Consider the following 26,450-nt stretch of genomic DNA (forward strand, 5'->3'; position numbering starts at 1 on the left):
CATACTGCACGTGGTATTCTTGGCTCTTAATTCCCGTTACATAATTTTGCTTATCAGCAAACCTGGGCTTTAAACGTACTGTGCTAGAGTTCACAGCAAAATTAGAAACGGAACTATTATTTATTACTTTTCATGTGCCTACAGTCAAATCCTGCCAGGATTTTAGTCTTCTGGATTCATATCTGCTTTCTAACTTATTAAATTAAATTTCAAAGCACTGGTGGACTGCTCACTTTATAAAAAAGTGTGAATGAATAATGCAGTATAGTTTGACAGCGTCTCCAAAAATGAAATGAAATTAGTTATTTTTCAGTTCTACACTGAGTAGTACCTGCAGTACTTTTAAAATTTCTCCTATAGGTTAAAGTGCAGTAGATGTAACAAGTACGTGGTAGCGTTTAAAATCAAATTGCTAACCTAATTATGTTCTACTCAGATTTTCTCTGTTACCGTTTGTTGTATGTATGTATGTGTTATGACTGTCCTGTGTGCATGAAGTCTCTAAAATGATTACTACACTGTTTTGTGCTAATTTTGTCTGCCGATGCACTCAGTCATCCACCGCGCTGTATGTGCATGCTCGGTTAGACTGTTAATCAGCGGCTGAAGGTGACAGGTCGGGTTTTACAGGGTCTCCAGAGGAGGTAATAAATGGGGCAGGGGCTTTCCTTCGCCCCATTTCTTCCATCCTGCCTCCTTTATGCTGACAGTTGTTCCTAGAGTGTCCAGGAAGAGACAGTGTTAGTGGGCTAGGACTGAGGCCCTCAGGCTACAGAAACTTGGCCAAAAACCTGTATGTGCGCACAAGAGAATACTATGGCTCATTAATCTAACTTAGTCATGGTTTCCCTTCCATTCACTTACTGTATGGCGCCCTCAACACTTTCTAATTATTTGGTGGTAATGCTTCTGTCAGGATTTCTGTGAGAGCTATTCAGTCACCATAGTAGACCCCACATAATGACAGGTTTATTTATATAAAATGGCATTTCTGGAAAACTCCTCTGCAATGGCAAAGGGATACACCCCACTCAAAAATATGATTATGTACATGCAGAATAACCATGATACCTTGGTAGATGAGTTTTCCTGAATGACACAATTTCATTTCATTGTATTGTGGATATTCAATGTGAAATTGTGTTTTTGTGTTTTTTACTGTTTGGCATTAAATGTTTTTGTTCTACAGTGATAATCTACAGCATTCCTTCTTCACTTGTTTTACAGTTTTTCAGTTAAAGTCCATAAATGTGCAATTTATTCATGACATTTATGAAAAACTGGTGTCTGCTTTATATCCTATTTTCAGCCATGCTCTTTTGTCTGTTGGATGGTAGCAAATTTAGACTTTTTCCGGTTTCTGCACATGGCTTTAACATTTCAAAAGTTCCATGCACTAAGTAGTAAAGCATCAAATGTAAACTATTATTATTATTATCTGTGTTATGGTTGCTGGAACATGGAGAAAATGAGAGGATTTTTTTTAAAAAGCTGTAGATTGTCCCTTAAACCTCGGTGGTCGAGTCAGTATGGTGGGAGTTTGGCCAGGTGGAGGCTTAACTGTTCCTTCTTTGTGTGGATACCTCTGCCATGGCTCACTCACCAGCACACTGCCTCACTCCAGCCCCTCCCTCACTATATTTTCTTTCCCTTCCTGGCCCTCTCAGCCTAACAGCTGTTTCACCGTCATCTCTCTTTCCCTGTTTATGTGCTGTTTTCTAACTCACCTCCCTTTTGTCTTGGTTTTCCTCTCCCCATCACCTACCTCCCCCCTTCTTCCCTCCCTCCTCTGTCTGCAGTAGAGTGATGGTGTGCTGTGGTCTCTCCACTCAGAGGAATAATATCAGTGGTGTGGGAAAGGTCCAACCTCACATGTCCTGTGCGGCTGAAGGAAGGCTGTGTGAGGTCAGACCTATCCCACACGGCTCGTATTCTTCCCAGCCACGAGACCAGCGGCCTGCCATCTCCCTCCCGTCACCCTCTTCCTCCACCTCCTCCTACTTTCACCATCATTAATCAAATGAAATATTTTTTTCATCTTGATTTTCACCCCTGTAGACACTGTTTTTGCAAATGACCACTTTAATTCTGAATGTACCCCATGCATGGTGTCCAGTGTAAGTATGTGCATGCTAAGGATTGTGAGTGCTTTGGTCACTGTGATAACAAACCACTGTGTCAGCTGGCATGGCCCTCAAGTGTTTGTGTGTATTACTGTTTGGTTTGTTTTTTCAACTTAGAGAAAACTGATCATAGTGTGTGTAGGACCCTTCAGTGTGAGGTCTACTCTTCTCTCCCTTTCATTCAGAATGGGCTCAATGGGCTGCATCTGGCCTCAAAAGAAGGCCACGTCAAAATGGTGCTGGAGCTACTCCACAATGGGATTGTACTGGAAACCACCACAAAGGTAAAATATCCCACAAAAATAAGTGCTGCAGTCTTAACTCCTCAAAAATCACCTGAAAACAAACAAACAAACAAATAAAAAAAACCACAGATGTTTTCATATCAGATAACATTTCTTGGAAAGATGGTTAATGTTTTAGACAAGAAGATCTTGCTACAGACACATGAATTTCCCTCTGGGATCAATAGTTATTCTTATTCTTACCTTGAGTTATGTTGTCGCTGTGAGGTTGACAGTGAACCAGCTAAAATTGCCAGCTTATTGCGACTATTTCAAGAATCAAGAATGCCTTTATTAGTCCCACAAATGGGGAAATTATTTGATTCTATTCGCATGTCACTGTGTTTTAACAGAAAGGGAACACGGCCCTGCACATCGCAGCCCTGGCAGGGCAAGAGCAGGTGGTCCAAGAGCTGGTTAACTATGGGGCCAATGTCAACGCTCAGTCCCAGGTGAGACGGAGCTGCCTTCAAAGCAGTTGTCACTGGATTCACAGAGGCTTCTCTTCAGGCTTGCTATGTGAACTTTACTGTGAAACCACTGTAGTAACTATTGCAATTCCATCTGTTAACATGTGTCTCTGTTCCAATATTTCTGTGTGTTGCTGTTTCCTCTCTGTCTACATCCTTGTGTGTGCATCTGTGACTGTCTCTGTTGCTGTGCTCGTGTCTGTTCTGCTGCTGCTGTGCGTGTGGGCGTGCGTGTTGTGTCTTTCTGAGACAGAAGGGTTTCACTCCACTCTACATGGCTGCACAAGAAAACCATCTAGAGGTTGTGAAGTTTCTTCTGGAGAATGGAGCCAATCAGAGCATTCCAACTGAGGTACCACTAAGCTGAGAGCCATTTTAAAGAGTTATCTCCCAAATTCCTCAATCCCATCTCTGCGGAGCCACACCTGCTGTGTTTTCATTCCGTTTTGTTCTCATTAGCCTCTCTCCTTACATTGCTCTCATTTTCCCTCCACGAGTCAACCTCTCTTCTAATTCTCTCCGGTGTGCTGCAGGATGGATTCACTCCTCTTGCCGTGGCTCTTCAGCAGGGGCATGAAAATGTTGTAGCCCTGCTCATCAACTACGGCACCAAGGGAAAGGTCCGCCTCCCCGCGCTGCACATTGCGGCACGCAACGATGATACACGCACAGCCGCAGTGCTTCTGCAGAACGACCCCAATCCTGATGTACTAAGCAAGGTGTGTGTGTGAAAAGGAACAGGAAAATCTGTGTTTATGTGTTTTTTTTTAAATGCAAAGGTAATAAAAGTGGCATGTTGTTACTCTGATGTGTCCCTGCAGACTGGATTCACACCCCTCCACATTGCTGCACACTATGAAAACTTGAACGTAGCTCAACTGCTGCTCAATAGAGGAGCCAATGTCAACTTTACCCCAAAGGTATGGGAAAACTAGTGGCAATTGAAGGTCAGTCACCTGACTTGCTCTCTATTCTCTTCATTTTTTGTCTAAGCTCATCTGTGTCTGTTCTACAGAACGGTATCACTCCTCTGCACATTGCATCCAGACGGGGAAATGTCATCATGGTCCGACTCCTGTTGGACAGAGGGGCACAGATTGATGCCAAGACCAAGGTGCAGCAGTCATCTTTTCTACAGTTTCCAAAGCCCTGCCTGTCTTTTTCTAATTTGATGGCTCATTAACTAAATCAGTAACATTCATTTCTTTTCAGGATGAGTTGACTCCACTGCACTGTGCAGCCAGAAATGGTCATGTTAGGATTATAGAGATCCTGCTGGACCATGGAGCCCCCATTCAGGCAAAGACTAAGGTAAACCACCTTAATGCATTAAGAGAATTCTTTAACTCTGTTAAATGTTTTATTTTTAACAGTGACACAGGAACAAAAAGCTGAAGAATTCAAAAAAACTTTTTCTTTTTAAGCAACTGTTTGTGTGTCTGTGAGCAACTCATCAGTTGAGGCATGTTATGTACATATAATGTATTTTAATGAGTGGCATAATGATTGTGGCTGCAGTTATTTTTTTTTTTGCCCTTTCTATTTGTAAGTGAAATGTGAAGCGAGAGGACAGGTGTGGCCAACACACCTGTTTTGGTTTGAGAAGCTGGTGCTCCAGTGTGATTTCCAGTGGGTTTGAATTTCACCCTCTCGTTTGGTCATCAGTGCAAATCCGTGGGCTCCCAAGAAAATTTGCTTCCTGTCATGCAAGGTGTGAAAGAGTCAACATTTGTATTTTATTTTTTTTTGCAGAATGGCCTGTCTCCAATCCACATGGCAGCACAGGGGGACCACATGGATTGCGTCAAGCAACTTCTACAGTACAATGCAGAGATTGATGACGTCACACTGGACCACCTTACCCCTCTGCATGTGGCGGCACACTGCGGTCACCACCGTATGGCCAAAGTACTGCTGGACAAAGGGGCCAAACCCAACTCTCGGGCTCTGGTTCGTAACAAACGTACACAAATAAGGCTTGGTCAGTTTATCAAGCCAAACAAGTCAATGTTGCTTTTTATCTTTTTAGTCGTGATAACTGTTGGTTTGCTTTCGCAGAACGGCTTTACTCCTTTGCATATTGCATGTAAAAAGAACCACATGCGTGTGATGGATCTCCTGCTCAAACACTCAGCATCATTAGAGGCTGTGACTGAGGTAATGCATGCAAATCACAAAAGAGAAGTTCAAATAAATATATCTAAATTTAGTTAGATGCTTTAATAAATTTCTAATTCTGATTTATTTCTAATTCTTGTAATTCTGTGCTCCTTTTTTTATAGTCTGGCTTGACCCCTTTGCACGTAGCATCATTTATGGGACATCTCAACATTGTGAAGATCCTGCTGCAGAAAGGTGCTTCCCCTAGTGCTTCTAATGTGGTGAGTAACTAACTGAAATTTTAAGACAAACTCAAATAACCAGTTACTAAGAGCATTATTGATTAAGCATTAAATTTAACTGTTTGGTTTGTGTGTGAGCAGAAAGTGGAGACACCACTCCATATGGCATCGCGGGCAGGACACTTTGAGGTGGCAGAGTTTTTATTGCAGAATGGAGCCCCAGTGGACGCCAAGGCCAAGGTAGAGCTATTACATACCACAGCATAATATTCATAGCCAAGACCTCGTGTAAAAGAAACATATTAAATGTACTGAAAGTCTCAGATTTGTGATACGCGAATCATTGATTTAAAAAGCTTCTTTTGCCATCCTGAGTCCTGGCAGATGAAGCAGACTGAGCTTTGCATCCACAATTTATTAATTTCTCTCCTGTACAGGATGACCAAACACCTCTGCATTGTGCCTCTCGGATGGGCCACAAGGAGCTAGTGAAGCTTCTGCTGGAGCATAAAGCCAACCCCAACTCCACCACCACAGCAGGACACACACCTCTCCATATCGCTGCCCGGGAAGGTCATGTGCAAACTGTACGCATCCTCCTGGACATGGAGGCTCAACAGACTAAGATGACCAAGGTAAAGGCTTCCTGCTAAACCTTCTGATGTGAAATCTGCCTTTGTTTAAAGTGTGCGCCCAAACAATAACGACCCCAAACTAATGTTTTGTGCATTTTCCTGGTGGGGTCTCTGCAGAAAGGCTTCACTCCACTCCATGTGGCCTCCAAGTATGGAAAGGTGGATGTTGCAGAGCTGCTGCTGGAGAGAGGAGCCAACCCAAATGCTGCAGGAAAGGTGAGGAAATCACAACAGGCTTGACTGTATGGAAGGAGAGTTAGATAAAGCATTGTTTGAACTACCACAGTCTGATTAATGTTTGAATCCATTTTTACAGAATGGTCTTACTCCGCTGCATGTTGCCGTACACCACAACAACTTGGATGTTGTTAACCTACTTGTCAGCAAGGGAGGGTCACCACACAGTGCAGCCAGGGTAAATTAAAAAATATATATTTATATATGGACACAAAGTCAGACATTTTTCAAGCCAAGTGGCTCAGTATTGTGCACATATGCATTTTATTTCTAAACAAAACCTACATCTGTTTTCCAGAATGGCTACACTGCCCTCCACATAGCATCCAAGCAGAACCAGGTGGAGGTGGCTAACAGCCTGCTGCAGTACGGTGCTTCAGCCAATGCTGAGTCACTACAGGGAGTCACACCTCTCCACCTGGCCTCACAGGAAGGAAGGCCTGACATGGTCTCCCTGCTCATCTCCAAACAGGCCAATGTTAACCTTGGCAACAAGGCAAGGAGAGATGAAATGAAAGAGTGAAAGAAATCTTTACAGTGAAATAAACTTCAGTGTTACTGTGTTGTTTTTGACATTTTCTTTTTCACTCTCACAAACAGAGTGGGTTAACACCCCTCCACCTGGTGGCACAAGAAGGACACGTTGGAATCGCTGACATCTTGGTGAAGCAGGGGGCCTCTGTCTATGCCGCCACACGGGTAAGACCTTTTCCTTTCGTGGTCTTACAATCAAATGAATCAGCAGTTTAGAATATTTAAGCTCACAGAGTTCCATCTTGAGCTGATCCAGCATCATCCTGATGGGGCAGTTAAAATCTGAGTCAGGGTATAATAATCACTGCTCGGTAATACCTAGAATTCTTTTTAATGTAATTTTTAAATCAATTTTCTATTCTTGAAACACTTTAACGATTTCAAAAACATTATTGTATGCATTTCTAAAACATTCACATATTCAAGTAACAGAAGGTGGTCATTCAGACACTGTGACCAATCATGACCTTCGCTGTCTTTTCTTCACTTTCAGATGGGTTACACCCCACTCCATGTAGCGTGTCACTATGGCAACATCAAGATGGTGAAGTTCCTCCAACAGCAACAGGCCAACGTAAACAGCAAAACAAGGGTGAGTGCCTCCTTCTGGTTCTGGATGAAAACTACAGCAAAAGCAGCCGGGGTATGAGTCATAGAGGTTCAGTACACTCTGTTAGTAACCACGGTTACAAGCTATTACAAGCACGGGTCATGATGATGTCAGGATTTCCCAGCTGTTATGTAAGATGATTTAATTGGATCATTAAGTATCTAATGTGTAATATATGAGCAAAGACTGGGCATGGAGGATGTTTTTGCTCACATGTGTACGTATATACATGTATATACATTTAATTTCAATTTGATTCTTAAGTCTAAGGGTTGTTTTTCACTTAATTAAATGTTTTTCACATCTAGTTTTATTTTATTAGTTTAGTTTTTGTCAACTATAGTTACCTTGATCTTTAAAAATATCACAGAAGTCGAACAATTCGATTCATGTATAGACCGAGTTTTCAGTTTGCATATTTTTTCTCTCGCAGCTTGGTTACACTCCTCTGCATCAGGCAGCCCAGCAGGGACACACCGATATCGTGACGCTGTTGCTGAAGCATGGCGCCCAGCCCAATGAGATCACTACAGTGAGTTGGATTATTCCATCTCCTCCACATCCTCATTCATAAAGTTTGGTCTTCATCTTCTAAAGCGCCTTGAGATGACTGTTTGTTGTGATTTGGTGCTATATAAATAAAATTGAATTGAATTGACCTGCCACTCTTCTTTTAGCACGGCACTTCAGCTCTGGCCATTGCAAAGAGGCTCGGCTATATCTCTGTGATTGATGTCCTAAAACTGGTCACTGAGGAGACGGTGTCCATGGTGAGAAGTTTATTAGTGCCCACAGCACTGCCATTATGTGGTCACGAAAAGTTGAACCTTCTCTTTTTGCTGTTATGTCTGCAACTGTTTTTTTTTTTTTCTCTTGTGCCCACCAGACAACCACAGAGAAACATCGCATGAGTTTCCCAGAGACTGTAGATGAAATACTGGATGTGTCTGAGGATGAAGGTATTATTATTATTATTACTGAAATAAAACAGCATGAAGCACTGTAATTGATGTTTGAATTGGTCACATAAACATATTTTCCCCGACTCATTTTTCTGCCTTTTGTTCTTTTTTTTTTTTTTTTTTTTTTTAGGAATTGCACAGCTAACATTAGGTATGAATGTCTGCTTCTTAAGTGTGTGGTTCCATTTCAGCCTCATTCCATCTTTGTCTCACTGCTTTTCTCTCTCTTGTTCCTTCCCCTCTGTGATGGTGGCTTTGGTTTCTCATCGGCATGCACCCACACCACCCATAGCACCTATGTCTGTAATCTCGATATGTCCCATTGATAGCAGTCTCATTCTCTGACTCTCCAGGTGTCTTTTTGTCCATATTGTGACTTAAGTCATTCATTATTACTAACATGAAATCAAATATAACAAAGCTTTAGTTGAGAAAAAGTTTTAACAGTTCATATTTGGGTGGTGTATTTTTTTAAGATATCCATTTGAAATCTGTTACTGGAATTGTGTCTGCATTTGAATCTGCCTCCATGTGTTACATCGTTTGTAACTGTCTTGTGTTTCTGTCATGTGAACTGTGTTTGTTGGCTGAGAGGTTGTTGGGTTGGGGGAAAAGAGATGCTTAAAAAAAAGCTTAAAGGACTGTTAGTATTAATAATAAGTCACATGACTGAGCTCTAAAAGGAGTCGCTTGTAATTATCACTTGACACCACAGTTGCCCTCAGGGTTGTGGTGACTTTCAGCTAATGGTTTGGTTTTCCAGAGCTCATTGCACTTCTGCTTCAACAAACAGCTGTTTTCAGCAAAAGTGCAAGCATACACAAAAGTACAGTATATAAGGCAAAGGCAGAGTTTGTGCAATTCTAATGAGCTTGAAAGTCAACAATTGGTATGACCACCTTTATTCTTCAACACAGCCTGAACTCTCTGAGGCAGCTTTCTTGTCATTTCTTTAAGTAGTCTTCAGGAATAGTTCTCCAGGCTTCTTGAAGGACATTCAAAGCTCTTCTTTGGATGTTGGCTGTCTTTTGTTCTGTTCTGAGTTTGGGGTCATTGTCATGCTAAAAGAATGAAGCCACTGGTAACCGAATCTTTCCAGATGGCATTGCATGGTGGATCAAAACCTGATGGTACTTTTCTGCATTCATAATTCCATCAGTTATGACAAGATACCCAATACCACTGACTGAAGTGCAGCCCCAAACCATGACAGAGCCTCCAGTTTTACAGATAGCTGTAGACACTCACTGTTGTGCCTCTCTCCTGTCCTCCGCCATACATAATGATGACAATTTGAACCAAGAATTTCAAATGTGGAGTCATCACCCCATAAGACCTGTTGCTGCTGATTTTCATTCCAGTTCTTGTGTAATTTGGCATACCTAAGCCTTTTCTGTAGAGGCTTCAATTCAATTTGATTTTATTTATATATTTCAGATCAGTCGCCTCAAGGCGGTTCATATTGTAAGGTAAAGACCCTACAATAAAACAGAGAAAATCCCAACAATCAAACAACCCCCTAGGAGCATGCACTTGGCAACAGTGAGAAGGAAAAACTCCCTTTTTACAGGAAGAAACCTCCGGCATAACCAGGCTTGGAAGGGGGGGGGGGGGGGGCAGCCATCTGCTGCGACCAGTTGTGGGTATGGGAGCTGGTTGATCCCTCCCCTTACACAGCATAAAATAAATGCTATGATTATGTTGTGTTGGTGGATGTATAAATAAGCAACTGTTGGTCAGCTCACTGCTATTTTCTGCTGCCCCCATGTGGCCAAAAAAAAGAGCACTTATGACAGGTTTGACTTTAGATGCCTGAAGTTTACAACACCGCTGACAATAATGTCACAGGATATTATGTCTTGATATTTTTAGTCCTCTGATCATTCACTGTGGCTCTAAATATAGAAAGTATAGAAAGACACATCTCATATCTGGAATGGTAAAGTGAGATCAGCAGATTATCCTATACACACCAGTGCATAATATGGTAGCACTTTGCCTACACAACACATGCATGGTACACAAGACAGAAGATATGCAGGACATGAGCTGACTTGTGAACCTGTGGGAAGTGCACTCGTAGTGTCACTCATGGTGTAATGATAACTACGACAATCACTGTGGCTGTGGACCTCATACAGACTCACTCACACAGCCTGCATTCACAAATTCACACACAGGGAAGACTTCCTTTTGTTGCTGGTTAACACTTTAACATTATCTCCTGCTTTGGGGGTAAGTAACTGAAAGCCACCACAATTCACTTCTAGAGACGCATTTTGTTCAAAGGAGAGTTGCACTGATGGGATCATAAGTTGTAGTGAAATTCTGTTGTTCTGGTTGTCTCTGTGTTTGTGTTCATCTGTTTTACAGAAGAACTCCTCAAGCAGCCTCCTCATACCAGCTCTCTGTTGTAGTGACCGCACCCATATTTCCCACTAAACTGTGGGAAATGATGGTTTGTCTGTATTGTCCTCACCAGCAATTTGATTAGTTATGAAAGTAGAAGCGTTCTACTGGAGCACGGGTGACTGTGCACTCTAGAAACACATGTTTTTTCTCCTTTACCTGGCTTTCTGTTTTGTCTCTTTTCTCTTTTCTGACCCACACCGATGCACTTAGTTTAATGCTCACTATTCTACAGAGACCTACCTGTTAAATTTAGCCATAAACACAACACCATCAGGGCACACTGTTGCTCCTTTTTTTAATTAATTTTTTTTTTTTTACCTTTTGCTTTGTTTCCTAAATTATGAGCTTTAATTCTCAAAACCCAAGTATTGGATCTTAGATCAGGCTCTTGAGCTTGAATATTAATGGTACGAATAATCTGGTTAGGCTCTCGAAGGTATTCTCTCATCTAAAGCACTTAAATGCTGACATCGCATTCCCATTAGAGATCCTATTAGTCTCCAGTGTCGATGAGTAGGTGATGTCTTTCACTCAGCTTTTAATTCCAAAGCCAGAGGGTAGCAATTTTGTTTAATAGAAGTCAGATTTAATAATTAATAGTTGATTATTGCAGGCAGTTTATATCCTAACCCTTGATTATGGGTGAATATATGCTTCTAATCTTAAGGACCTCCCTTAAGATTAGATACTGCTTGGTTACTTGAATTGTAAAATCAACCCCACCCTTTACCATTTTAACTCCGTTTATGCGAGTCAATATCTGAATTTATTTTTTTTAGTCATTTCCTGCTTTACTTTGAAATACGTTCCCCTCATTCCCCACCTGTGTCCAAAATCAGTCCTCTGCGTGTATATATAGTCCCGTCTTCCCTTTGTCCTGTTGTGTTTGTGAGTTTGTTAACTGTGTGTATTCCTTGCCCCTTGTGCTTCTTTCTGTTTGTTCTTTATTATCCTTCCCTCACTGCTAACCAGACGTAGGGTGAACCTCTACGATTGGCTCATGACTCTCAATAATGATACTTCTGCCAAAATTAGTTTACTTTTCGAAATCTTTTTTTAAACAAAATCATATAAAAATGTATCAAATGAATGATAGATAGCTTATTACTTATTGTTTTATTTTGTCTTTAGTGATCTTGACAAAGGTTCTATTTTATCTAACTATTTTGGGGGTCTCTGATGATCCTTCTTAAGTTCACTCCTCCCAGAAATTTTACATCCCTTCTAGCATGAGCTCATATTTTACTCCTAAAGTGAATCTCTAAAAGCTTGACCCATTTCTCTGTTGCTATAGTTTGCTATGTTCAGTGTTCAAGTTTTTCCAATTTGGAAATGATCCTCTGTGGAAACTTTTCAGACCTTTTAAAATAAAATTCCCTCCCATCCCTTTTTGTTTAATTTTTTTTCTGCTAGTGTGTCATATATTTCACCTTTTTACACAATTTCTCTAAAAATTTCAGTTTTCGATGTGGAGAAAATGTTTCATCTACTCTGTTCTAGTCACAAAATGGGAAACTGTGTTAACAACTGTATAATTCCCTCTCTGCTGCTGCATCCTGGAGAAAAATATTTGTTTGTGTTTTTTGCTACTGACTAACTACAAGAAGGCCAGATCATTTTCACTGATGTTTCATTTCACCAGTCTAACCACTACATAACAGAGCCATCAGCTGGGATATCATGTTGTCTGACACTTCTAACAGCAAGTTAACAATCCTGTTCTCTTCTTTCTCTCTTCTCTTGTGCTGTTTCACCAACCTGACCACGGTCTATTCGCTCTCTTTGGCATGTTGTTCTCTGAAGGAGAGGAGCTCTTGGGGACAGAAGGGGCCAGGTACATGAAGATGGATGACATGAAAGACCATGATGACGATTTCCTCTCCCCCAAGAAATCACTGGAGTACGAGAGAGGGCTGGGCACAGCGTAAGGGGGGCTGGTTGGGGAAGCAGGGGAGAGAGCCAAGCTAGTAGCCTTAAACTAATAGGTGGATGGATCATTGGGGTTTCACCATAGACACACACACACATTAAACACCAGGATGCACACTTGGGAGGAGATGCAAATAAATGTCTTAAATCTGACTACTTCTTTTTTTTTTCTGCAACAGAAATTACTCGCCAGCCATTCCAAGGATCCCTCGTGTCTCTCCAGAGCCTGTTATCCTGAGAGAACATGAGATAGATCAGGTACTGTACAAAGCAGTATCACTGAGATACTGTGGTGAGAAAGATTATTCACAAGTGGACAATAGTCAAGGCAATCACCAATCTTCCCTAGAGTGGACGTCGCAGCATATTTAACCCAAGGTCAAAGTGTGACATACTCATAGAAACTGCAAAAAATCCAAGAGCTACAGCTCAGAAAAAGACTTGTTTGAAAGGTTTACGAGGTGAAAGCTTCTTCTCTCTAAAAGAAAACATGGCAGTACGGGTTAGCTTTGCTGAGTTGCATCTGAACAAACCCAAGTGGAGATGTTTGGCCATAAAGCAACATAAAAACCAAACACAGCATTTCAGCACAAACACCTCATGCCAGCAGTCAAGCAGGGTGGTGGAGGGGTGATGATTTGGGATTGCTTTGCAACCACAGTACCTAGGCACCTTGCAGTCACTGAGTTGACCACGAACTCACCTGTATTCAAAGTATTCTAGAGTCAAATGTGAGGCCATCTGTCCAACAGTTAAAGGTTGGCCAAAATTGGGTCATGCGGCAGATCTACATCAGAATGGCTAAAAAAAAAGGAAAGGAAAGAATCAAGATGTTGCAATGACCTAGTCAAAGTCCGGACCTCAGCCTAATTGAAATGCTGTGTCAGGACCTTATGAGAGCTGTGAATAAAAGAATGAATCGAAGGAATGTTATAGTGGGCCAAAATTCATCCACAAAGATGTGAGAGGCTGATTAAATCATACAGAAAACAACTGCTTCAAATTATTGCTGTTTAAGACAGTTCTACAAACTGTTGAATTATAGGCTGAACTTAGTTTTTCACAGGACTGGATAGAGTCCTGTGAAAACTTTCTTTTTCTCATGACTGCAGTATGAGACAAATAAATCTTATAAAACATATATATAAAACCCAAAGTAAGTGAACTTTATTTTTATAGCAGTTTCAAAAGTGTCTCATCGCTAAAGCAACTCGGTGTCTTTCATTGTCCATTAACTCAAAGTTCACTTGTAGCTTTTTGATATTTGTTCTGAGATGTCAACCATATCATGCAATCGTTAAAAGAAGATGGAAGTTTCACAGTTACAAGCACTTACTGGACGAGAGACCTTCAAGTAAATAGTGCAATTTTATAGTGCAAACTGGAAATTTTACATTTAAACCATCCATCAAAGTCAAGCAGCTGTTAGTTAATAACCAATTTTCAGCTATATTTTAACTTTTTATATGTCTGTTTAGTAAAGCATACAATACATATAAAACTGTAACTGTAATGCTTATATATCTCATATTATGATTTGCTAATAAGTGTCCTCTTTAGAATTTTAAGAAGTATGTGAACATTATGTCGTATGAGAAAAATAACTTTCACAGGTCATATTATGAGGCATAATGATTTTATACACATGAAAAAAAAAATTATTTTTAATGAGCAAACACACAATTTCGATTTCTTAAACTTCAAAAAATGCACCCATAAATGACCTTTAATGTAATGTGACATAAAACTCTGCTTTTAGTCAAAATGTCTTTTCAACATTCACTGTAAAACTAGAATTTTAATAATGACCTACAAGCACAGGTTTTCAGCACCCATCATGGTGCTTTCCATGTACTCTCTTATAAACACGACCGTGTAAGTTTTTGGTTATTTAAATCTTTTTGTCATGAGGAGTTTTCTGTCTTTCTGTTGTAGCAACACACTCCACTTCCACTGCCCAAAGAATACGATGAGGACTCACTGATTCCCAGCAGCCCAGCGACTGAGACATCAGATAATGTCAGCCCAGTTGCCAGTCCCATACACACAGGGTCAGCACAGCAAGCGCAAGAAGAAGAGCATTTATTTCACTTCATCTCTGCTTACTATCTGATCAGAAACCTAATTGTCACCATCGTTGTCCAAATAACAGGTTCCTGGTTAGTTTTATGGTGGACGCTCGTGGCGGTTCAATGCGAGGCAGCAGGCATAATGGTCTGCGTGTCATCATACCTCCGCGGACGTGTGCTGCACCCACCCGCATTACCTGCCGCCTGGTGAAGCCGCAGAAGCTGACCAGCCCCCCTCCACTGGTGGAGGGAGAGGGGTTGGCCAGCAGAATCATTTCCCTGGGTCCAGCTGGGATGCAGTTTCTGGGGTGAGGAAGAATCAGATTTTTTTGTAACCTCCTCTAGATACAAAAGAAACACCAACATCAGCTTGTTTCTGCATTTTTAATTAAGTTTTTTTTTTTTTTTCATTGTTTTATTCATTGCTAGCAAGGGATTTTCTGTGCTCATGTAATTTTGTATGTGTGGCAGACCGGTGATTGTGGAGATCCCCCACTTTGCTGCTCTGGGTCGTGGTGACCGGGAGCTGGTAGTGCTGAGGAGCGAGAATGGCTCAGTCTGGAAAGAACACCGCAATCGTTATGGGGATGAGGTGCTAGAAACAATCCTCAATGGGATGGATGAGGGTAAGAGTTTAAAGGCGCAATATCTGATCTCAAACTGACACTCGCTTAGGCCACTATGTAATATCACTGTTAAATAAATGCAACCGTTTCATCTCCTCCCAGATTTAGAAAGTCAAGAAGAACTAGGGAAGAAGCGAATCCGCCGCATCATCTCTACCGACTTCCCCCTTTACTTTGCCGTTGTGTCACGAGTGCAGCAAGAAAGTGACCTGATTGGTCCAGAAGGAGGTTCCCTGACAAGTAAACTAGTGCCGATGGTCCAGGCCTCGTTTCCTGAGACAGCAGTCACCAAACGAGTCCGTCTGGGTCTGCAGGTGAGATGGGACGAAGTGGAGAAGGAAGGAGAGGAGAGACAGAATCGTTAATGCCTGTGTTGCATGTTGGATTTACTTTGATTGTGGAATGGCATGATCTTATCAGCGCTTGTGCCAAATTTCCTTCATTTACTTTTCTGTCCTTTGCTGTTTTGCTTTTTTTTTTTGGAGGACCTTTTTGACGTATATTTCACACATTGCATGCACTTGGCACCTTTGTATAACAGTGGACTGCTCCTTCAGAATACATGTTATTATTTCTATTATGTCTTTCTTGCCAATGTGTTCGTGTTACTGACCATAAGCTCTGTACTTAGTATTTTCCACACACTATTGAGATATCTAAGAAATAAGTCCACATAAGCTTATATATATTTTCAAGTTGTTATAGTATATTTACTGTCTAAAAAATGGGCAAAAGACCTTTTTTTTTTAAATTTTTTTTAGAAGAACAAAATAGGAAATAATTTTTAGCTCAACTTTAGCACCACACTCTGTAATGCAGTATTTTTTTTAGAGGGAACATATAGGAAGCAGGACTGCATGTCCCCAACAAATCAAGCAGTTGCATACCACTACCCTGAAATCTTAACTGTAAGACTAAAATATGAACGTTTGGTAACGTGATTATCTAAGAAACAATAATCCAGTCATCAGTCATAAGATTATATTTATTTTGGTCGACTTTCTGCCTTCCTAATTCCTTTTAGTGTGGATGTATTCGTTTCTCTTGGGATTTCAAGGTTTTGTTTGCATGTGAATTTATTTTGACTGCTTAAATATAGCAACTGTTGCCATTTGTTTTGCAGCACACTCTGTTTTTCTGCCAAGTTTTTGTTCCTGTTCAAGACTCTGATTGCATTAATTCCTAATTCAGAATCTTCTTTCCATACAGTAGGTCAGCAGCTTAAGGGTTTTTATTATCAGACAGAAATGGGTGAATTTTGTTTCAGTAAATCAAAATGAAAAGTGGACCTTCTACTACTGGAACAGGTGTTTTTTAGACGCATGAATGAAGTTATTCTTAGCTCAATAAGTCTTTTAAACTAACGTGCTAATAGTGAATGTAACTGAATGCAAGTGAATTAGACATTTTTATAATATTCAGTAAATATAGCTATATTATATAGCTAACTACTTCATATTTATAGACATATATCTGTTTAGCTAAAATGTTGTTGTAGTAATCATCTCATAAATGGCCTTGTGAAAAACCACAGTGCCTTTTTATTTGATATCCCTTCTGTATTAATGATTGTAAAAACTTCTTGTTAACATACACTGTTACATTTTACAATAAAAAAATACTTATGAAGTCATGCAACCAGTTTGTGTTACTATTTGTTTTTCAAATGTATCTTTCCGCTTTGAAGTCTTTTATTCACTGTGGCCTTATCTCTCTCTCTCTCTCTCTCCTCATCTTTGATTTCTCCCCATTTGGTTCTCCTCGCTCTTATTCACTTCAACTCATTATACCTGCTATCCTTATCTTTAAAAAAAATTACTATTCCTTCTTCATATTTCTTTCTTTTCTTTTTTTTTAATTTCCCTTTTTCTACCACATCATCAAACCCGTGCCCCCTGTTGCGTACCGCCTCCTGCCATCTTTGATTTCCAACCTCAGGCTCAGCCAGTTCCAGATGAGCTGGTTGCAAAGCTGCTCGGTAACCAAGCAAACTTTAGCCCCGTGGTCACTGTGGAGCCTCGGCGGCGCAAGTTTCACCGACCCATCGGCCTACGTATACCCTTGCCTCCATCTTGGAGGGAGAGCCCTCGAGACTCTGGGGAGGGTGACACCACCAGTCTGCGTCTGCTCTGCTCTGTCATAGGTACTGCATGCCACAGCTGTTATGTGGGTGTTTGTGTCAGTGTGAGCAGTTTGCTTCCAAAGTAAAGAAAGATTTATGTATGCAGCAAAGCTGCTTAGAAAGAGGCTTGGTTAAAATACTTGATTTAAGATGTTTTTTGTTATGTTATTAAAACTCTGTCATCAATGGAGTTTCTTTATGACTGGTGATCACTCAGCCTGCCTTCTCTCCATGTGACTCCCAGGTGGTACAGCCCCAGCTCAATGGGAGGACATTACTGGCACTACTAAGCTTATCTATTCTAATGATTGTGCCAGTTTCACAACCAATGTTTCAGCACGGTAAGTTCAGTGGCAGCATATACAGGCCAAAATATATATGACATCATGACAAATAAATAAATAGATTACTCTAAATCTTTGCCATCTACAACCATTGCAGCAAGCGGCTTGGCTGTGATTACAGAGGCAAAGAGCAGATGCATGTGCAGCATTGTGATTGAATGTGATTGTTTGCTCCCAGATTCTGGCTCGCAGACTGTCCTCGGACAGCCGAGGCCGTGTCCTTCGCCAACCTGCTCTACAGGGAGCTGTCGGCCGTCCCCTACATGGCCAAGTTTGTGGTGTTTGCTAAAATGAATGAGCTGCGTGAGGGCCGTCTGCGCTGCTACTGCATGACCGATGACAAGATGGATAAAACTCTGGAGCAACATGAGAACTTCACAGAGGTGGCTCGCAGCAGAGACATAGAGGTCAGTTCGGGGACAAGGACGGCACTTCATACTCTTGGTATAATTGTAGATTTTTGGGCTAAATACTGCACTAACAGTTAAAACCTTATTACACAGGGCACTCAAGATCTTGGGCCACGCTGTGCATTTATTTACATTATAGTTAATGCCTCTATCGTTACAGGTTATGGAGGGGATGCCACTACACCTGGAGTGTTCAGGGAATCTTGTACCGGTGAGGAAGGCCACCCAGCAGCCTCGCTGCTTTAGCTTCCAGGCCTTCAGAGACAATCGACTTCCTGTCTCCGTTAAGGTGTTACCTTTCGACTTGTCTTCGGTTTTATATTCTTTATTGATTTGTTACTCCATAAGGTCTGTCTTTACTTGTGTATCTGTCATAATGTCTTTGCTTTCACCTCTATGTCCAAGGTGAGGGACAGCAGTAAAGAGCCCACTGGATTTTTGTCTTTCCTTCGCAAATCCACCAAGTATGAGGACAACCAGCATGTGCTCTGCAACCTCAACATCACTATGCCTCCATGTATCAAGGTAAAGCTCTAGAAGAAGTCTGCTGTGTATTTATTCACATTTCTCTACAGATTTCTGACTGCAGCACTATTTTGTTGCTGCTGACAGATTGTTGGGAGTGAAGACCGAAGGCGAACTCTGACCCCACTGGCTTTAAGAGAAAGATACAGCGCACTAAATGAGCCTGCTATGGGTATGAGTCTCTCACTCTTGTACATAACTACAACTGTCTACCTTCTTGATGATAATATGTAATACATAATGAAAGCTTCATTATGTATTATCATACCACTTAATTTCCAGCCTACATAGAATCAATGAGCATCTCAGCTTTATATTTATATTTTCTGCAGCATCAATGAGTGCTATGGAAAGGACAGAGCTGAAGATGGCTGTAATTGCAGAACAGTTGGGACTGAGCTGGGCTGGTGAGTAAATCTGTTTTATGTGCAGTAAACCATCCGTGTTTATCTTTTGTCTGACAAGTTTGCTAGCATGCTGCTGATTAAACAAAGTTAACACATGGTGCCCAGCCAATGAAACTAATTATTTTCTCTGCCAAGAGCCATAGCTGTTTTTTACAGAGACTGTTCCATCTCTTCTGCGTATGCCTCATCAGCGTGACTCATACGCTATAATATATAAATATTTCCCCTGCTTTCTTGAGCTTCCCTCTGTCATTTTCTAAACAGAGTTGGCACGTGAGCTTCAGCTCAGTGTAGATGACATTAACAAGATTCGTGTGGAGAATCCAAACTCGCTGCTGGAGCAGAGCTCTGCGCTGCTCAACCTGTGGGCCACTCGTGAGGGCAAGAGGGCAAAGAGTCAGTAAATCTGAATTTGCTGCAGAATTCTGCCTTCATCAGTCCACTCAGAGTTTATCTTCTTTTTTCTATGCATGCATGTGACTGTTTTTTTGTGCATCACTGCAGTGGAGAGCTTGTACACAGCTCTAAAGAGCATTGACCGCATGGACATCATCAACATGTTGGAGGGCCAGCCACCTCAGCCTGTGAGACAAGGCTCCCGTGATCTCAACAGACGTCGACACAACGACAGAGACCATTTGTCCCCTGGTATAACCAACGGTGAGCTCCCTTCACAGATCCCGCGATGCAGCCTCTTCTCATTTTGGTTTCACCTTGATCTCCAGCCACTTTTCCAATAAACTTGCACGCTCTTTTTCCTAAACTCCCCAAAAGGCAAAGTCAAGTTTGTTTCCCTCTAAATCACTCTGTTGTCCCCATGTCCTTCTTATTTATTCCCTGTGATGCTCCTGTGTATTAAAGCTGCCTCAAACTTTTGCAGGAGTTTTCCTCAGCAACACACAGAGGGACTCAGGACACTCCTACTGTAAGAAGAGTAACATAGACATACAGTGAAGCACATAGAAAACCATCATTAAATGGTATACCGAGGGGTTTAATGGTGTATTGGTTCAGTTATTCCACACAGAGATAAAGAAAATATTATCTTCATATGAATCGTAATAGATTTCGAGTCTTTTTATTGTTTGGTAGTTAAGATGCTCTCAACTCATTTTGAATTACCAGTTGTTTTATGCATCATAAAAAGCTGTTCTATAAAATGTCATTTAGCATGATATGTTCCTCTAAAAACACCTTGTCATACATGATGGCTCTACGTAGATCATAAGTAAAACCTTGCACATTTGGCCTTCTTACCAACTGTCAGACCTCAGTCTTTTACTCCTTTTCCTCATGGTTTCATTCACACGTGCATACCCTACATCTTATTGGTTCCATTTTCACCTCTGGACTGCTGTGAGTTCCCCTTCTTCCTTGACTGGCTCCTCCTCTCTGTCTTGAGCGCAGATGATGAGTTAGTCGGACAGGTGACAGGTCCTCCCTGTGAAAACTGGAGCAATAATCAGAGATGTAACAATGCATACGGATGTGACCATGACCATTATAGTGTGGAAAGGGAGACGTTCAGATCACAGCTGCAGTGAATCTGATAACTTTGTATCTGTCTGTTGTGTCTGTCTTTCTGGCTACTTGCCTCCCAAAGCTCGTTCCTGCTTTGACTTGGTGGATTTGAAAAGCTGGGTATTGCTTCTTTTGCTTATTTCACAGTGTAAAAAATAAATAAAAGAATTGAGAGGTTTATGATTTACAGATCCAGCTTTTAGTACATTCTAAAAGCACAATAACCAAGTGATACACCCAGCATGACTCTTTAGATCATAAATAAAATAAGTCAGTAAATAAAAGCTAAACTAGAAAGGCAAGAATAAGCATTTAAAATATTGTGGTGAAATGAAAAGTGAAGGACAAAATGCATTATTTATTTTCATTTTTACTTATTAGTTAGATGAAAAGATCTGTTAAATATAAAGGCACAATTAGCTTAGCCTGAAGGGAGACAGGAGACAGGGAGAAGCATCTAGCAATCCTGGTTCTACTTTTGGCCAGGTAACTCAGTAAAACCACAGCTTATCCCTATAAACTTAAACAACTACAAACAAGGTTTAAAAAAGTCATTAATGAACTTTTTTGATGTCCAGACAGAGCCAAGTTAGCAGTTTTCCTCTGTTTTCCCACATGCTAAGCTATGGTAACCAGTTGCTTTTTACTGCAGAAATGCATGCCATCAATAGCCTCATCTAACACTTAGCACAGAACGGAAACTATTTAAGGTCAGGTCCAGTCCCCTAGAGAACAAAAGCCTATTTTTATTTAGCAAAGTAGTATTTTGCAGAAATTTTCCTTCTACTTTTTCAAAACTGTCACATCAGCTTTCCTTCAGTGTTCTAGTGTAAGCAAGCAAAGGTTTGTTCAAGACAGACTCCAGGTTACAAAATAAAACATGCACTCAGTCATAATAGTGTAAGACCTCATCCTTTAGACCTCTGAAATGGGTCTAAACTCTGTCTGCCTGTGTCTGCATGGGAAGTAGTTTGGGTCTTTAGAGTTAGTGTTGGTGCCCCGAATGTGCTTTTGGGAGCCCTGTTCTCATTCCCTGTGAATCTGTCCCTCTCTTTGTTTTTCTCTGGTCATCTGCAGCCTAGCCGTCCCACTCTTCCTCCTTCTCACTCCTCTCCGAACTCTGACCTCATGTTGACCTCTGACCCACATCTTTAGCTTTTTTTTTTTCCGACAAGTGCATTTTCTTTTTTTTCCTTTTATTTTTCTCCCGACTCTTGAAATCCCCACCTTTTAAGTGTCCACTCTGTGACAGATACCCCTCACACAGACTGTGTACTCAGCACCCACTGGGAGGGGGGAGGTGACCCTCACTCTCTCTCACTGTTTCTGTCTGTGTTCATCACCCTGTTTTATATTCCTCTTTCTTTCTTGCTGCTCTTCTCTGTTTCCCACTCTATCCTTTTCCTCTTTACCCATCCCTTCTTTCCCTGCTCTCCTGCATGTCAGCATGTGCACAAAACTTTGCTCATCGCTCATCTCCCTTGTGTTTGCACGGAGACACCAGGATAAGGGGCAGCTCTGACATTGGCCTGTTGGAGATGAAGCTTCAAATGCTGCATCAGTACCTAATGTTGCCTGACAAACAGACGTGTCTTTGCATGGCATGTATACTGAGAATGACTACAGTCTGTCTCTGTTACTCCTCAATGATCTGTCTTAAGGGAGGATACAAAAAGGCCACAGACCTTTTTTGTGAACTGTGTCTGCTGTTCATGTATGAATGCTGTGGTTGTTTTGTGTGTCGCTGATTCTACGTAAACCGTGTCCATCTTGTTTTGTGCAACTATATGTCTTTAATGTCTTTGTGAGTGATGATCAGTTTGAATTTGTTCTGCCTTTTTTTCTAAACGTGCTCATTGATTATTGTGAACTTCAAAGCCAATGTGTGTGTGTGTGTGTGAGTGTGTGTGTGTGTGTGTGTGTGTGTGTGTGTGTGTGTGTGTGTGTGTGTGTCGTGTGAGCGTCTTTATGTGTGTTTTAAATGTTTTGTGGCTTCCACATATGTGCCCAGTTTATTGCCATAAAGGGTATCTTTATATGTATTTTTCTGTTTCTGTACTGTCAGTGAGCCATCACGGACACATTTTCCATATTTCACACTTCTCATTATTTCAATTTTTCTTTCCTTTCTTGTTATGTGCAAACCTATATCCACATCACTTAAAACATCACTCAAAGTGGATTGCAGTGGAACATATGTAGTGTCATCTTATTTTAGGCTATTTTTTGACGGATATAGAAAAGAGCTCTTAAACGTTCCGTTTGCACTGTTAAACTCTGCATGATGGTAGCAGCTCATACGGAGGATATGGGCTGGAAATAAATAAATAAATCATGGAAATAAATTTGTTTTGTTCCCCCATTTATGTCTGCAAGTAAACCGCCGTGCAGGGAAAAATGATTTTGTGTAAGTTGAACACAAATGTTCATTCAGATGATTTTTTTTTTTTCTAGCTTTTGAATTTTTCATTGGATTTTAATTCCAAAATAATTGAAGTTGTAACTGTATTTTCTGCAGGCAATCAGATTTGTATTTAAAGTGTAAAATTACATAAACAGGTAAAAATAAATAGATTTTTAAGCCTCTCTAAAATGTAAACTCCTTAAAGCAGATGCCCCAGTACCTTGTGGGACCTAAATAAACACCGAAGGATTGTTTGAATCTCGTACAGTAGCAGAGGAATATACAATTCATTACCAATGAACATCAAAAGTCTCCAGTTTATATCTATTTCACATCTGGTTTTGACTTTGTGTTTTAGCACAAATCTTCATAAGTCAGAGTGTTACAGCACAAACTAAATGTCTGAATTTGTCATTAACTGTAGATCACTGACAGCAGTTGAGAGGGTGAAAAAGAAAGTGGGACAAGGGGTCTTTTTTGTGGCTTGGTGTCTCAAATATCCTCTGCACTCTCAGCAGTAGCCTGCTGCCAGCCTAGAATCAAGTTACAGCTTGTGCTCTGCAGTTTTCTTACCACTGTACAGTATACACACAGTCTCTCTCCCTCCCTCCCTCTGAAATATTTATATGCACAAACATTAAGGGGGAATCATTTCCTCTTCTTCCTGTTATCTATGTACTGCATAGGGATAATATGTCCTTTAGCGTTCAGTCAGACTGCTACTCATGTTTTGCTTTACCTACATTACCAGTGACCCAAATTTTTACATAATCTGTTGGCCATAGTTATATTTTAGCATCCTTTACAGTATAACTAATGTATTATGACCAGGTTACAAGACATTTTTGTAACTGCAGAGCAGTCTTAGTCATAGTATTCATCTGGATTTTCTTTCCTCTTTAGCATATCACATAAAGTTATAGTATCTAAATATTAAAAAAAAAAAAAAACTCACTGCTTGCTGGGACATTGTACTCAGTTGTGCCAGATTTGATTCCTCAAGAAAGACAAAAAAAATTCAGTCAAAGGATGTTAAAAAAAACAGCTGTAGGAGTGACCTGAGTCCACAGCTCATTACTAACATGCACTTGAAATACTAATTACATTTTTTTGTTTGAAGCAGCAACATTGTGGCTTTCCCAGCAGAAGAAAATTGAAGTCTTTTGTAATTTGTTTGCACAAATTTCAACAGTACTACTATGTTTTATCTTCATATAGCTATGTTATATTGAATGTATTATAAAAAATGATACGTGTCACTGAGAAAGCAAGCAGCTGTGTGAAGTGACCATGCGCGTGTCTGCGTGTGGGTGGGTTTGCGTGTACGTGAGAAAATGCGATTGCCTGCGAGCATGCTATCCAGCCTGACAACAGTATTAACCTGCCTGTTTCTGAGTGGGTTTGAATGCATGCATATATGAGTGTGAGTGTGTCTGGTGTAAGACAGAGTGTGTGTATGTGTGTGTCCCTGCTGGACAGGTGTCAATAATCCCTCTCCGTCTCCCTGCAGGTGGCAGCCAGCAGAGCAGCATCAGTCACTGCTGGGTTGGAACCTCAGCCTCAGCCTACCGGTTCAGCTGGCTGTGTCTGCTGCTGCTACCGCTGCTGCTCTGCTGCTGTCAGCGCTGGCTGATTGAGCTTGACAGCCCCTCTTCTAAAAGCTGCCCTTGCTCTCATGACCTTAGCTCCTTGCACCTTTACTCTAGCTCCTATTGTCTTGGCCCTCCCCTCTCTCCATCCCCACTCCTTTCCCATTTGTCCCTTCAGCCTCCTCTACTCCTCCCCTAAATGCCCAGATACTGGGCAGGGGAACTAACCCCCCTCCCAGGGTCCTGATGCTGTGGGGGGTGAGGTGGGGAGCGAGGCGGGGGGGCTGGGTGTCAGTGTGCCTCTCTCTGTCTCGCTCCAGGTTATGGGCTCCCGCAGGAAGAGCTTCTCTCACCAGCCTCCATGCAGTACAGCCTGCCCTCCCCGCTGGGTGCTGACCCTTACTGGCAGGAGGTCTCCAGTCTGGACTGTGCCCCTATTGCCACTACAGAAGAAGACACACTGATGGAGATGTCTGATGTGCAGGTGTGGCCCTCAGGCAACAGCCCTTCCTTGGTGCCTGTGGAGGACTCCTCGCTGGAGTGCAGTAATGCTGATGATTCAGAGGGTCTGCTGGGGCTGCCATATGGAAGTCTAGGCCGGCCGGCCAGTCAGGCCAGCGCAGCCAGCGGAGGGGGTGGGGTGCTGAGTGGCTCCATTGAGCTGCCGGAAGATGATTCAGAGATGGGCGTTGACTCACTCAGCACCACCACGCCAGCCTCGCTTGGGGGTACCATCGCTGGGATCAATCTTAACGGTCTGAACAATGGTCAGGGGTCAGAGGCAAGTTCGGAGGCATCAGCCATCACAAGTACAACTGGTGGTGATGGAGCTGGAGGAGGAGGTGGAGGAGGCGGGACAGGCTCAGAGGAAGGGCTTTCTCTTGTTGCAGGGCAGCAAAGGGTGTATGCTCGGTTGAGTGAGTCAACTGGTCTGAGCAATGCTGCAGATCGGAATGGAGACAGGTGAGTCAGACCTCTGTATGCCTCTGAGTTAGTGTAAAGTCACTTAACTATCAGATGAGAGTGAAAATTCTGTGATAAGGAGGTGATCAAGGGAGTTATAAACCTGCTTCACTTTGCTGTTAGTAAACATTTATAGTGGGCTACCTCCTTATTGATCCATTGATCTCCTTTCAGATCAGGTAATGGGGGAAACGGTGGCGGTGGAGGATCTTTCCTTTCCTACCTGCAGGAACAGACAGGCCCTGGGTGGATCCCTGTCACTGATCCTACTCAGGCTTGGGTGGGCAATCAGTCTAAACCCAGGCAGACCATGGAGAGCGTGATGTCATCAGTGCGCAACGCTGTGGATGGTGACCCATCCCGTATGTCCCAGGAGGCCTTGCTTCAGCCTGTGAGGGACATGGGGCACTCTGAGATCTTACGGGGGCACTTCAGAGGTACCCAACCATTTGAGAAGGGTTTGGGCTTTCCACACAGGGTACCAGAGCTGAGGGCTTGGGATGACATCCGCCTGAAAGGCCAGGTGAGCATGATAAACTAATTGTGCAAACTTAAAGGAGACAAAGTGAGTAGGATTACTCCTTTTACAATGTCTGTCAAACATTTCAGTCTGGGCCAAATTAGTGAACTGACCAACAAAAATCAAGTCCTGTATTTAACAAGCACATTCTTGTGGAGCAAACAAAAAAGGTAAAACAGTCCAACAACTCCAGCAGAGGTAAACTTGGCAGAAACAATGCAATACAGCATACATTGTTATGCACACAAGCAGTTGTTTTCATACTTCCACTTCTAGAGGTTGCACATTAAAGCCTTAGTTATCATTTAAATCAACATTATGTTATGTGGATCCTAGGCTCATACAGCAAACGTAAACACACACACCCAAGAACACACACAGTGGTCTTAAGCCCAATTTGGGCACAAACAGC

At 41.7% G+C, this 26,450-nt stretch overlaps 1 protein-coding gene across 1 annotated transcript in view; it reads left to right on the top strand.

Moving 5' to 3' along the window:
• Window positions 1-26,450, top strand: part of ank1a (ankyrin 1, erythrocytic a) — a 94,205-nt gene that overhangs the window by 56,097 nt on the left and 11,658 nt on the right. The window contains exons 4-41 of the mRNA XM_030737233.1: window positions 2,309-2,407; window positions 2,761-2,859; window positions 3,131-3,229; window positions 3,411-3,596; window positions 3,699-3,797; window positions 3,893-3,991; window positions 4,090-4,188; window positions 4,630-4,827; window positions 4,936-5,034; window positions 5,160-5,258; window positions 5,361-5,459; window positions 5,657-5,854; window positions 5,972-6,070; window positions 6,171-6,269; window positions 6,390-6,587; window positions 6,692-6,790; window positions 7,119-7,217; window positions 7,669-7,767; window positions 7,913-8,005; window positions 8,122-8,194; window positions 8,328-8,348; window positions 12,413-12,533; window positions 12,718-12,796; window positions 14,474-14,589; window positions 14,691-14,915; window positions 15,079-15,233; window positions 15,336-15,547; window positions 17,172-17,376; window positions 17,600-17,696; window positions 17,878-18,106; window positions 18,270-18,398; window positions 18,515-18,634; window positions 18,722-18,806; window positions 18,967-19,041; window positions 19,306-19,437; window positions 19,546-19,701; window positions 24,876-25,518; window positions 25,693-26,041. Coding sequence (XP_030593093.1) covers window positions 2,309-2,407; window positions 2,761-2,859; window positions 3,131-3,229; window positions 3,411-3,596; window positions 3,699-3,797; window positions 3,893-3,991; window positions 4,090-4,188; window positions 4,630-4,827; window positions 4,936-5,034; window positions 5,160-5,258; window positions 5,361-5,459; window positions 5,657-5,854; window positions 5,972-6,070; window positions 6,171-6,269; window positions 6,390-6,587; window positions 6,692-6,790; window positions 7,119-7,217; window positions 7,669-7,767; window positions 7,913-8,005; window positions 8,122-8,194; window positions 8,328-8,348; window positions 12,413-12,533; window positions 12,718-12,796; window positions 14,474-14,589; window positions 14,691-14,915; window positions 15,079-15,233; window positions 15,336-15,547; window positions 17,172-17,376; window positions 17,600-17,696; window positions 17,878-18,106; window positions 18,270-18,398; window positions 18,515-18,634; window positions 18,722-18,806; window positions 18,967-19,041; window positions 19,306-19,437; window positions 19,546-19,701; window positions 24,876-25,518; window positions 25,693-26,041 — 5,481 coding nt within the window. The remainder of the gene's footprint in view (window positions 1-2,308; window positions 2,408-2,760; window positions 2,860-3,130; window positions 3,230-3,410; window positions 3,597-3,698; window positions 3,798-3,892; window positions 3,992-4,089; window positions 4,189-4,629; window positions 4,828-4,935; window positions 5,035-5,159; window positions 5,259-5,360; window positions 5,460-5,656; window positions 5,855-5,971; window positions 6,071-6,170; window positions 6,270-6,389; window positions 6,588-6,691; window positions 6,791-7,118; window positions 7,218-7,668; window positions 7,768-7,912; window positions 8,006-8,121; window positions 8,195-8,327; window positions 8,349-12,412; window positions 12,534-12,717; window positions 12,797-14,473; window positions 14,590-14,690; window positions 14,916-15,078; window positions 15,234-15,335; window positions 15,548-17,171; window positions 17,377-17,599; window positions 17,697-17,877; window positions 18,107-18,269; window positions 18,399-18,514; window positions 18,635-18,721; window positions 18,807-18,966; window positions 19,042-19,305; window positions 19,438-19,545; window positions 19,702-24,875; window positions 25,519-25,692; window positions 26,042-26,450) is intronic.

Source organism: Archocentrus centrarchus, chromosome 9 (assembly GCF_007364275.1).
Source record: "Archocentrus centrarchus isolate MPI-CPG fArcCen1 chromosome 9, fArcCen1, whole genome shotgun sequence".
Lineage (NCBI taxonomy): Eukaryota > Metazoa > Chordata > Actinopteri > Cichliformes > Cichlidae > Archocentrus > Archocentrus centrarchus.